The sequence below is a fragment of the Anolis carolinensis genome, chromosome 3 (assembly GCF_035594765.1).
Source record: "Anolis carolinensis isolate JA03-04 chromosome 3, rAnoCar3.1.pri, whole genome shotgun sequence".
In the NCBI taxonomy this organism is placed as follows: Eukaryota; Metazoa; Chordata; class Lepidosauria; order Squamata; family Dactyloidae; genus Anolis; species Anolis carolinensis.
In genome coordinates, this window is record NC_085843.1 from 207243225 (window position 1) to 207256557 (window position 13333).

General features: G+C 39.0%; 1 protein-coding gene across 1 annotated transcript in view; it reads left to right on the forward strand.

The window, feature by feature from the left end:
• Positions 1-235: 235 nt before the first annotated feature.
• The window catches only part of kif11 (kinesin family member 11), a 28503-nt gene continuing 15405 nt past the window's right edge, over positions 236-13333 (forward strand). Inside the window, exons 1-9 of the mRNA XM_008115338.3 lie at positions 236-515; positions 4541-4673; positions 5779-5876; positions 5954-6032; positions 8042-8227; positions 8301-8425; positions 9500-9590; positions 11865-12107; positions 12881-12976. Of these exons, the coding sequence (XP_008113545.1) occupies positions 448-515; positions 4541-4673; positions 5779-5876; positions 5954-6032; positions 8042-8227; positions 8301-8425; positions 9500-9590; positions 11865-12107; positions 12881-12976 (1119 nt within the window). The 5' untranslated portion in view covers positions 236-447. The remainder of the gene's footprint in view (positions 516-4540; positions 4674-5778; positions 5877-5953; positions 6033-8041; positions 8228-8300; positions 8426-9499; positions 9591-11864; positions 12108-12880; positions 12977-13333) is intronic.

A 13333-nucleotide genomic window follows, 5' to 3' on the forward strand; every position in this document is an offset into this window, starting at 1 on the left:
AATACTGTACGCTGAGGCTTAAAAAAAAAGCAGATGAAGTAACCAGGAAGCGCCCTCCTCGAACTTGAAACATGTACGTCTATTTGTTTTTACTGATTTGCAGTCTATGTTCCAGCCTTCTACGTCACCAGCTCGAACTATCGCCAACGCAGGTACACGAAGAGGAAAAACGAAAGGGAAGTCCCATGGTGCCCCGCGCGCGGCTTGCAGGCATTCCGCTGATTGGCTGAGACGGGGAGCGCGAGCTGTTCAAATAGGGAGAGGAAGGAGGCGAGGACGTTGGTGTCTGGGATTGAGGCGCGTCTGTTTTGGGTGCTTCAGGAAGGAGCCGGAGCGTGTTATTTTTTCCTTCCGCGGCATTGCTGTCTCCTCTAAGTCACTTTAGGAAGGAGCCGGAGCTTTTTTTTCTTCCCCCCCCCCCGCTCTCCGCGCGCGGTAGGCCTCAGGATGACTTCTCAGGGCGGCGGGAAGAAGGAGGAAAAGGGCAAGAACATTCAGGTGGTGGTCAGGTGCAGGTAAGGCCTCCCTATCACACTCGCACTGTACACTTAAGAACTGGCAGTACATAGGACAACCCCATAGGACACAAGAGAGAGTGCTCCAGGTTAAAACCATTGCTTTCCATAGGTTTCTATGGTTCTGCGTCAAGCCCCATAGGACACAAGAGACTGCTGCAGGTTAGGCTGTTTTGGTGGTTCCCATTCCATCTGTTTTTCAGTTGTAAACATGGGAGTAATGTGTGATAAGAGGTAGGAGCTCTGAGAGGCTGAAGGGTCCTACCAGGGGGAAATTCCTCTATTGCAGGCTATGCATGACTGCCAGAAGTAGTTTAACTCATGTGATGAGTTCAGTGCCTCTCCATGCTGGAAAAGTGTCTGAAGTGTCCTACAACTGGGAAATTTCTCAATGTGATAACCTGGTTAGATTCTACTGACACATGGTAATGCAGTGACACTGATGAGATAATGCAGTTCAAAGTGTATTGCGTGGCAGTATAAAGACCTATAATGCTGTTAAGTCTCTACACTTATGATATAATGCAGTTCAAAGTTAATTGCATGGCAGTGGAGAGAGATAAGGCAGCGAGACTCTACTGACAAGAAAATGCAGTTGGAAGTGTATTGCATGGCAGTGGAGATGCATATAAAGCACTAAGATGCAACATTGGGGAATGCACATTTGAAGTGCATTGCATTGTAGGGTAGAGGCATAATGTAGTTAAGACTTTACCCTGATGTTACAATGCAGTTCAAAGTTAATTGCATGGCAGAGGAGAGAGACAATGCAGTGAGACTATACTGATGAGAAAATGCAGTTGGAAGTGTATTGCATGGCAGTGCAGAGACAGATAATGCAGTTAAGGCTTTACAGTGATGATATAGATGTGCTTTGCATGGCAATGTAGAGACATATAATGTAATACTGCATTAAATAATGCATAATTAAACAGGAAATAACACTTTCAAAACCAGGAACATAACTTTTTTCACAATTTTATTACAAAGCATAATTCTGCATGTGGGCATAGCCTTTGTGAAGAGGTTGAGACTCCACTTTAATGAAATGTCCATGCTGAGAAGAGATGGGAGGACATGGAGAAGAGTTGTAAATGAAAGAAAAAGTTGTCAGGAAAGGACATACTGTGATTTCAGAACAAAATAATAGTTTATACCCTCATCCAAAATGCTTGGGACCGGAAGAGTTCTGGACTTTGTATTTATGAATATTTGTATTTGCATAAGATTTCTTGGAGATGGGACCCAGATCAAAGCATGGAGTTCAATTTTGTTTCATAAATACCTCAAACACATAGCTTGGAGGCAATTGTATAATGTAATAAAGCTTGTATACGCTGAACCATCAGAGAGAAAAAGTGTTCACTAAACCAAGCACCTATTTTGGATTTTTGGATAAGGGGTGTCAACCTATATGACAAAGAGAAACCTATCATTGCTAAAGTCAAGAAGGTGACTGTAGAAGAAATGTCCAACTCAGTCCTAGGCAATGGAACTTGCAATGCCTAAGTGCATTCATTCTAAAGGACTTGCAAACATTTGTGTATAGAAGTTTTGCAAAGTTTTTAAATACACATCATATGATTCCTGGATCAGTGTCCATTTTCTCAGACTATGCTTTTCCTGTCCCAATTCCTGTGGCTTGAATGGTTAGCTGGCAAGCAGCATTTTACAATAACAAAAGACTGTTGATGGTCCATAATACTCTAGATTCTTGTTTCCATGGCAACCCATTGTTAGTCTGAGGGTTTTTAAATACCCAAAAGGAGAGAAAAAGCAAGCCATCATTCTCAAAAGGAGGAAAGTTGTAATTCAGATAGCTCTTGTGTGAAAGAAGTCAATTTGATGATCATTTAAGACTGTAATCCTATTCAACCTGATTTAGACATAGTTCTCTGCACTATTGGATTTCAAGTACTGAATTAAAATGATTTGTGCTGTAAAAAAATTCCTGAAGGTTAATACACTTTTATACATGCAGATCAGATTTATTGCCTTTATATGATAACCTACTGACATAGTTTTACTTCTGCTTGCAAACCGAAATAAAATACATTGCTAAAATGCTATGATAAAAAATAGCAATGCAAAAATAAAACCTTTTCAGGAGAAAGGTCATCAAAACAAAGTCACAACATAACCATTGGAAAGCAGAAACCACAAGATTTTAAAAGGCAAATAATTTTAGGTTGATTACTGGTACCTGCTGGTTTCTTGGAATCTTTAAGAAGCTTTTGGTCTGTGGTTTGGTCCAATAGTAGTTCTGGGCCATTGGGATTGTTGCCTTACCTACTTAAAATAAAGCCAAGTCAATCCATGTCTATTTGTGGTACCTTCTCTTCCATTATTTCTTTTGCTCCTCTTCTAAACCTCTCAAGTACTCTTAGTAATAAAAGGCCATCAAGTCATGATTTATTTCACAAGGGCATTGCAATTATACAAAATTTGTTTTTTCCCTCTCCTTTATATGCAACCCCACTACTTTTATCTTTATCTATAGATTGGTTTTATAAATGACAGGCTTGTAAAAATCAGATGGTACATTATGTAAAACCAAAGAAACCCAGCTGTAATATTCTCTAAACAAAAACGATAATAGCCTGTCTTTAGATCAGGGGTTTGACTGCTTCAACCTTCAGATGTAATGAGGTTGCAGTGCACAGTGTTCCTCTACATTAGTTATGCTGGCCAGGGCTGTTGGGAGTTATGATTCAACAATATTGGGAGAGCTGTACTGTTTCCACCTCAACACTCCTCAATACTCTTGAGGAATTTACAGGAGAGTGTTACACAACTAAAACAGCAAGTGATCATTTGACAGTTGTGATATTCTGCATTTTATAACATCTTTAACAAGCATAATCAGCAATCATTTTATTTTGACTCATCTACTTCATACTGTGTGACGAACTGCTGAAGTTGTTTCCCACTCTTGTACTTTCCCTATCCTAGCTCCACTTGTATCCTTAGATTACCTCCTAGTACACGAGTCTTTGAAACCTTGCTTTCCAGGTGGAAAGATTTTTTTAAAATTAGAATAGCACTCTGTTTCAGGTATGGCTTAACCAGAACCTGGGAAAGACATTTTTTAAAGTTCTAATTCAGACTTTCTTGCTTGTTTCAACAAAACATGATAGAGAAATCAAATAATGCAATGTTATCCATATTAAATATAAGTTTTCTTAATAGTTTCATAATAGTAAATACATAATAAAACATGAATATCAAAATAACAGAATACGTAATAAAAGATAAAACCACGTTTAGCTTTTTTTGTTGGAAAGGAATAGTGGAGTGAAATCTTTTGAAGATTTTCTGAGGAAAGGATACCCATGTTTGAGTAATAATATGAAACACTCACTCGTACAGTAAGGAACAAATGGAATTTGTTTCTGGCAATTGTTCATTTATAATGTGATTGTGGTGTACTTCTTAGGACAAATGCTTACAGTATGTTAAATTGGATCCTTACAGACCAGTGGTTCTCAACCTTTGGTCTTCCAGGTGTTTTGGATTTCAACTCCCAGAAATCCAAGGCAGCTTACCAGCTGTTAGGAATTGTGGAAGCTGAAGTGCAAAGCACCAGGAGGACTAAAGGTTGGGAACCATTGATATAGACAATGTAAAACTATATGCAATTACATTTTCAAGTTCACAATTTTACAAAAATGTTGTGGGCATTTAAATTCAAGATTTGCCTGGGATTAAGGTGATGCTCTATGAAAGCATTGTTATGCTTGTCATTGTATTTTTGGAAGGATTATATCGTTTTGGTTTTAGAAGGCAATGAAAGTGGTAGTGGGAGGGGGAAGCTGATGTTTCCAAAAAGTCTTTTTCTGCAGTGTTTGGATTCTGTGTGCACTATTGAAGCTGGAGTGTTTTGGGAAAGTATCTTCAGTACATTTCTATGAATCTTATGCTATGGAGTTCTCAGTAATAGTGTTAAAGGTGGACAACAGCATTGTGGTGAATGACAGCTGATCCTGTTGTTACAAAGAAAAGACGTGTTCTCTCTGTTTCTTCAGGCCCTTTAATACATCTGAACGAAAATCAAATTCCTACTCTGTAGTAGAGTGTGAACATGCAAGGAAAGAAATTACTGTTCGCGCTGGAAGTGTGAATGATAAAACTTCAAGGAAGACATATACCTTTGACATGGTAGGAGTCTTTCTACTAGTGACCTTAAGAGTTCATATAGTTTAGGAGAAGTATCATAGCTCATTGGTAGAAGAAATGCTTTGCTTGCAAGGTTCTGAGTTCAAACCCTGGCATTTCCATTTAAAAGAGTCTGTTAGCATTTACTGGTAAAGACATCTGCCTGGGTCTTTGAAGATGTGAACCTTGGACAAACAGTAGGTTGTTTACCCATCAGAAGACACATTATTGTTTTGTAACCAGCCTCAAGTCATGTGGAGAGGTGGGTAAGAAATAAAATTATTATTATTACACTAGTTTCTAACCTGCTGCAGTTTCCCAGATGACGTTCTCCCTGCCTACCTCCCAACAGGATTTTAACTTATGATAATAAAGCATTAGGTAAAGGTAAAGGTTTTCCCCAGACATTTAGTCCACTCATGTCTGACTCTGGGGGTTGGTGCTCATCTCCATTTCTAAGCTGAAGAGCCGGCGTTGTCCGTAGACACCTCCAAGGTCATGTGGCCGGCATGACTGCATGGAGCACCGTTACCTTCCCGCTGGAGCGGTACCTATTGATCTACTCACATTGGCATGTTTTCGAACTGCTAAGTTGGCAGAAGCTGGAGCTAACAGCAGCTGCTCACGCTGCTCCCAGGGTTTAAACCTGGGACCTTTCGGTCTGCAAATTCAGCAGCTCAGTGTTTTAACACACTTTGCCATCGGGACTCCATTAGCTGATTATTATTTGTATTTTAGTTGTAAAAGCTTTTGACAATTTCTGAAATTGAGATAATTGAATAAAAATGCCCATTTGAGAACTTCTTCTAGTATGAAGTTGACTATATTCATATCATGGATTTTTTGGCATATACATTTACTTGGTATTAACATAGATCAAAGGAAGCTTTAAATGCTGTTTTTTTTCATTAGTATAAGCTAATTCTAAATTGTTCATATATTCAGTCTCAGGTTGTTAAATAGATTGATGTAGACAATTTGTAGAATGGGAGATGGTTTGTCAGAATGCTCTAATGATCTGGAAGTGATTATGTGGCAATTAGAGCCGATTTCCTGTTTCATACCAACTTTAAAATATGGTATTTATCTCTTGTAACTTACATAATAGGTTTTTGGGGCTCAAGCCAAACAAATTGACGTGTACCGCAGTGTCATCTGTCCCATCTTGGATGAAGTGCTTATGGGCTATAACTGTACTGTATTTGCGTGAGTATTGTGTTTTATTTCTTCTTCTGCATCCAAAATATATTCTTGAAGCTAACATTCCATTTTTGTTTTTGCAGTTATGGTCAAACTGGTACAGGAAAGACCTTCACTATGGAAGGAGAAAGATCCCCTAATGAAGAATTTACATGGGAAGAGGTAAAATATGTTTTATGCATTTCAACGTGAGCTATGAAAAATGACAGTGCACCATTCTTCCACATCCTGGTACCTAGAGACATTCTAGACTAAAACTTCCAGAAGTCATGTTGGCTGGTTTGGTTGAAGCAGCTTACTGCAGGCTGCTGTATGCAAAGGAGCACTGTATATACTCATGCATAATTCTAGAAATTTAAAATTTAAAAAACTGGGTCTATTTATTTACGGGTCATTGTTAGAACTGTACCTTAACTCTTCCAAAAAAAGGTAATCTTCTCTAAATAGAATGGCAAATGGCAAGAGCTTAGTTCAGAAACCAAAAGAAGCGCTGACTACCTCAACTCTCTGCTGTGATGCCACTTCTGGCCTTTTTCAATGCCTGAGCAAGGAAGTGGTGGCGGCATGGCAGGGGCATCTGGCTCCTGAATTAGCATTGATGCTTCCCCTACCCCACTTATCCAAGGGTCATATCAAAACCTGTAATTTTGGCTCCAAACCTGGCCTTAACCTATATATAAGTTGACCTCATGTATAAATACAGTAGAGTCTCACTTACCCTAAATGGGCCGGCAGAAGCTTGGATAAGCGAATATCTTGGATAATAAGGAGGGATTAAGGAAAAGCCTATTAAACATCAAATTAGGTTATGATTTTACAAATTAAGCACCAAAACATGTTATACAACAAATTTGACTGAAAAAGTAGTTCAATCCAAAGTGATGTTATGTTGTAATTACTGTATTTACGAATTTAGCACCAAAATATCACGATATATTGAAAACATTGACTACCAAAATGGCTTGGATAACCCAGAACCTTGGATAAGTGAGACTCTACTGTATATATAATACTCATGTTTAAATATAGAATTATTAATCAAAAAATCAAACTGAAATACCTGGGTCAGTTTATCCCCAGGTCAATATAGGCAGTCCCCAAGTTGTAAACAAGATAGGCTCTAGGTTTGTTATTAAGTTTAATTTGTTTGTCAGTTGGAACAGGTACATATTAAATGTAGCTCCAGCCATATATATAAATATACATACACACACACACACACATATATATATATATATACATATACACATACATACACACACGCACACATATATAATAAAAGTGAAAAGTGTGTATGTGGCAGAGGTGTCCACTTTACACAGACAGCCTGCTGCCTCCACAAAGAGGCTATAGTTCCAAATGCAGAGAAGCCTACAACGGCACTCCCTCCACTAGCATTTCAGGTTATAGCGGGCACCATGAATATGTAGCCCAAACCTTGCCAGTGTCTCCCCAAACACTACGGCTCACCACACAAGGAATGCTTTCATTCAGGAACAATTTCATCCTAGATTTGAAATGTTTCCTCTACCACAACAGGCATCCCAATGTTCCTTTCTCTCTCAGTTGGTGTGGAAATTGCATGACCCCGCCCACTGCCTCTCCCATATCCCTTTCTTACCATTTCCTACGGCATACAGCAAACAGATGAATTGATCAGCAACTGAACATACTGGAGGGGTTTGGGGAACTCTCCACGGGAAGGAAGTTGTAGTTCACAGGACTCCCATGACCAAAGGAAAATACTGGAGGTATTTGGGGGGAATTCACCTTGATTTATAGCCATTGTACTTACTGGGATATAGGTATAGTTCACCTGCAAAAATTGTGGAGGCCAGCAGTAGCAGGCATTTTTCCTTCTCCACGAATTGATCTTTAACCTATCCACCGGTTGTACAAAAATCCAATATTTTGTCTCTAAATCTTGCCGTCAACCTATACATATACAACAACTCCTTGTACATGTATTCTTTACAAGTGGGTTTAATATAGTTTATTGTTTAGAAAGCTGTAGACTAGATCTCAGTATATTAGCAAAAAACAAAAAAGTACGTTTATCAGTGATGTTTGTGTCTTGAAAGCCTTCTTTAGAAAACTTGCCTTGCTAGCCTTCTAAAATTAAATTTCTTGATACTAAAAATGCCTGTTGTTTTTGTGTATTCCTATTGTAGGATCCTCTTGCAGGTGTTATTCCTCGTACACTTCATCAAATATTTGAGAAGCTTGCAGAGAATGGTACAGAATTTTCTGTTAAAGTGTCTTTACTGGAGATATACAACGAAGAGCTATTTGATCTTCTGAATCAATCACCAGATGTTGGCGAAAAGCTACAAATGTTTGATGATCCACGTAATAAGGTAAAAAAAATCCCAATTGTTTCTCCTTAAAGACTATACATGGAATACAGAACTTTGTATTTTATTATTATAGAGAGGTGTGATAATCAAGGGTTTGGAAGAAATAACTGTGCATAACAAGGATGAAGTCTATGAAATCTTAGAAAGGGGAGCAGCAAAAAGAAAGACTGCAGCTACTTATATGAACCAGTACTCTAGGTAAGAAATAGTTTTATCTCTTTCCTTTCCATGCTATTGTTTTTTATAACAAGAAAAATATCTTCCAGAAGGAGAGATCGCAGTATGTTAATGAACTATAAACCAGCCTACCCCAAATCAACATTTTACAGATGTTTTGAACTATACTTCCCATCAGAAGTAACTAGCAAGACAATTAGCCAAGAATGATGATGGTGTAGTCCACACCATCTGGATGAAGTTGTTCTATTCCGTATAGAACATCAGAGCTCCTCTGATAGAGCAATCCTATGTACGCGTATTTAAAAGAAAGCTCTGGAGTATTCTGTTTAGCTTGCTCCTAGACAAAGATTGAAGTTTGAATTGTTTGGAAAATATGTTTCTATTGCTATTGGTGCAAAATATAGTCATCCCTCAACATTTTCGGGAATGAAGAATACAGGGACACTTGTGAAAGTGGAAAGACACAAATTTTAAAATTGCTCTTTTTTAGCATGAGAAGACATTTTTCTATGAATTTCTAGCTCTTCCAGCACGACTCCATCAATTTCCAGTTGAAACTGACTATAGAATTGCATTGGATGATTGTTAATGTATAACTAATACTTATACAATTATAGCCTGTTTATATTTATGAGACCTGCAGAACTATCTTGTACATCTTTATTCTGTTTTTACCTAAATGTAGTCTAGTGATTTGAAGCTGGATTTCAATCCTGCTATAGATGGCAGATATGAGCACTAATTTGCTTACTTGTAGGAACTAAGAAATAACTGCCTGACCAACAGAGGGAGCACTTTAGCAAAGTCTCCTTTCTAGTCCTCCAGTGTTTGAAGGGCTGGAAACATTGTATATTCTCCACACCATATTTTGTGTGAAAAAGACTGAGAAATTGATACTTTTCATTAGAAACCTTAATTTTGTAATTTTAAAATTTCAACTGATTTTCCTTTTAAACATGTGGTAGAGAATTAAAAGCAGGAATTCCACACTAAATTGAAGTTTTTTTGTGAATTGGGCAGATACAAATAAATGTTAGTAAGTTTTTAAATGTTTTAAAATGTTCACTAAAATTGTTAACATATTTTCTACAGTCGATCTCATTCAGTCTTCTCTGTCACATTACACATGAAAGAGACAACAATAGATGGAGAAGAGCTTGTTAAAATTGGGAAACTAAACTTGGTGAGTATCATTGTGTAAGATCATATAAGTGAAAATTATGGATAGTATTAATAGATGAGAATATGGAATGGACTAGGACAGTGGTTCTCAACCTGTGGGTCCCCAGTGTTTTGTCCCACAACTCCCAGAAATCCCAGCCAGTTTACCAGCTGTTAGAATTTCTTGGAGTTGAAGGCAAAAACATCTGGAGACCAACAGGTTGAGAACCACTGGTCTTGGAGCCGCATTTGCAATCCAGTAACCTTTGGAGAGCCATTTATGCACATAATAAAAGTGAAAATCTGTATGTGTGTATGTGGCAGAAGTGTCTACTTATACAGCCTCCTGCCTCCACAAACAGCTATATAGTAGTTCCAAGTGCTGAGAAGCCTCCAAAGGCACTCCCTCCACTGGCATTTCACATTACAATGATCGCCATGAACATGTAGCCCAAACCCTGCCAATGTCCTTCCCAAACACTATGGCCCACTACCCAAGGAATGCTTTCATTCGGGGACAATTTCATTCTAGATTTTATGTGTTTACTCTACCACAGGCAGCCATCCCAGGGTTCTTTACTCTCACCATTGGTATGGAATTTTCATGACCCTGCCCAATTCCTCTCCCTTAACCCTTTACTATACTTTTCAATTCTGCATAACAAACAGAGCAGAATTGAGCAGCAACTACACATACTGGAGGAATTCAGGGGATTGGCTTCACATGATGGAAGTTGTAGGTCACCCTGCATCAAGTCAGAGCACTGTGATCCCCACTGACAATGGACCTGGACCACATTTGGCACAGAACCCCCATGACCGACGAAAAATGCTGGAGAGGTTTTGGGGGGGGGATTCACCTTGATTTATAGCCATTGTAGGTATAGGGATGTATAGTTCACCTGTAATCAAAGAGCACTCTGGACCCCACCAATGATGGACCTGGAACTAACTTGGCATACAAAACCCTCATGACCAACAAAAATACTGGAGGTCTTTGGAGGGATTTATGGGAGTTGTAGTTCAGCTACACCCAGAGTGCACTATGAACCCAAACAATAATAGATCTGGACCAAACTTGCCATGCATACCGATATGCCCAAATTTGAATACTGGTGGGTTTTGAGGGGAATTGGCCTGGATATTTTGGAGTTCTGGGTACTGGGATGTATAGTTCACCTGCAACCAAAGAGCACTCTGGACCTCACCAACAATGGCCCTGGAACTAACTTAACACACAGAACCCCCATGTCCAACAGAGCCTACTGGAGGGATTTGGGGGGATTTACCTAGATTTATAGCTGTTGTAGGTACTGGGATGTATAATCCCTCTAGACCCCACCAATGATGGTCCTGGAACTAACTTGGCACACAAAACCCTCATGACCAACAAAAATACTGGAGATGTTTGGAGGGATTTGCCCCGGGAATCAGAGTTGTAGTTCACCCTAATCCAGAGTATTCAACCTAACCGAAAATGGATCTGGACCAAATTTGGCACACAGAACCAACATGGCCAACTGTGAATACAGGCGGGGGTTGGGGATAATTGCCCTTGGAATCTAGGAGCTGTAGTTCACTCATATCCAGTTAGAGTACTGCAAGCCAGATGATGACGTATCTATACCAAACTTGGCGTATTAGATCCAAAATGGCCAACTTTGTATACTGGCAGGGTTCAGGGAGAAGTGACCCACGATTCTGGGAATTGTAGTCCACCCACACCAAATTGAGAATACCTAACATCCAAAAACAAACAATGCCCTTTTCAGATAATCCGGGCATTGCGAGGTCCCCAAGCTAGTTTTTAATACATTTCCCTTGCTATGATCATTGCTCCTTACTGAGAGGATTCCACTTACGAATTGAAAAAGAATATTTGGTACTGTTCCATTACCTGGGCAGACTCCAAAAGGGGGCATAGACAGAGAAGGATTATCCATTTTAGGGGGGTGAGTTGAAGAAGGAAATCCATTTTATCCCCCCTCGTTGCATGTCATAAACGAGAGTTGTTTCACCGACTGCCACGTGGGTAGGGGGAGTAACAGGAAAATGTGGAAATCGTTTTACTCCTTCAACCCCTCCCCCCTAAAATGGATTATCCTTCTCTCTCTTACTCCCCCTTTGAGATAATGGAACAGTACCAAAAATCTTTGTTCTGTATTAGCTGAGATACAGTTACTATACTCTACTTACCTGGAAGAAATAATCTTTAGTTGCCAAAGGCAGACTAAACTGATCAGTTTCTGCAACGAATATAGCAATTCATTGAGATGCTCACATTTTTTGTTCATAGGTTGATCTGGCGGGAAGTGAAAACATTGGTCGTTCTGGAGCAGTTGATAAAAGGGCTCGTGAAGCAGGGAATATTAACCAGTCCCTTTTGACTCTGGGCAGAGTCATTACTGCGCTTGTGGAAAGAGCTCCGCATATTCCATACAGAGAATCCAAGCTCACCAGAATTCTCCAGGATTCTCTTGGAGGACGCACAAAAACATGCATCATTGCAACCATTTCCCCTGCTTCAATCAATCTTGAGGTGAGATGCTTATTTTCAAACTAGCATATGTCCTTAGCTTCGAAGTTTCACTTAATCTAGCAATTTTTGAAGGCCTTAAGTGGAAGCAGACTATGGCATAGCTGGTTGCATGCTAGAAATCTTAAGTCAATGCTGAAAGGTTGGCTGGAGGCCTGTAAATTGCAGTGGCAATTAACAGAGATGGGGTTTTGGTTAGGACTGTATTGGTTAATGAGGTGGTTAGACTATTTTTTAAAAAATGTTTTTTTTAATTAAAGAGCAAACTCAGGTTTGTCCTCAGATCCAAGACTCTTTGGGGAGGATGACCAATGCAACCACCTCAAATGCTTCATTGCTGAGGACCCTGAAACTAGGCAGTTAGAAATAGAGAGTTCATAGATTCTTTTTCTATGGTTGCTGCTTCCAACTTTGTCTTTTATTCAAACTCAGCTTTTCTTGTCTTTGCACCCCTATCTCCTTTTGCCTCAAGGAGTGATTTGACTACATCAGAGGAGCCAGGAAAACTTCAATGTTCTTGTTTATCCACTACATTTTCTTTTGTTGCATTGTGGTTCTCGATGCTGGTGAGAGTGGGATACACTAAAATTAGTTTAAGGCACTACTGATTGGGTTGACAAGTACCCTTTTCTTATGAAAATGCAGGCCTATCTTTTGAAAGTGAATGTTGATGGCAGCATCTTTTTGATGAACACTCTTGCATTTTTTGATGGCAGTATTGAAACAGTCACATAAAATCATGTTCAGTGATCAATTTCCTTTCGCTTGTGCAACAGGAAACTCTGAGCACTCTTGAATATGCTCATAGAGCCAAGAATATCATGAACAAGCCTGAAGTGAATCAAAAACTTACAAAACGAGCGCTCATCAAGGTTGAGTATCTTAACAAGGATAAGTTTCTTTTAAATCTTTGCTACATTTCAGTTATTGTTTATACTTGAGTATAAGCTGACCCAAATATAAGCTGAGGCACCTAATTTTACCACAGAAAACTGGGAAAACTATTGACTCAAGTATAAGCTGAGGGTGGGAAAATCAGCATCTACTGGTATATTTCAAAAAATAAAAATAGATACAAATAAAATTACATTAATTGAGGCATCAGTAGGTTAAATGTATTTGTCCAACTCTGATTAAATCATCATTGTAACCTTCAATGTAAATGTGCTTACGTATCTTTCCAATAGTAGAGTAAAATAATAAATGTAATAAAATTAATAATATCAGAG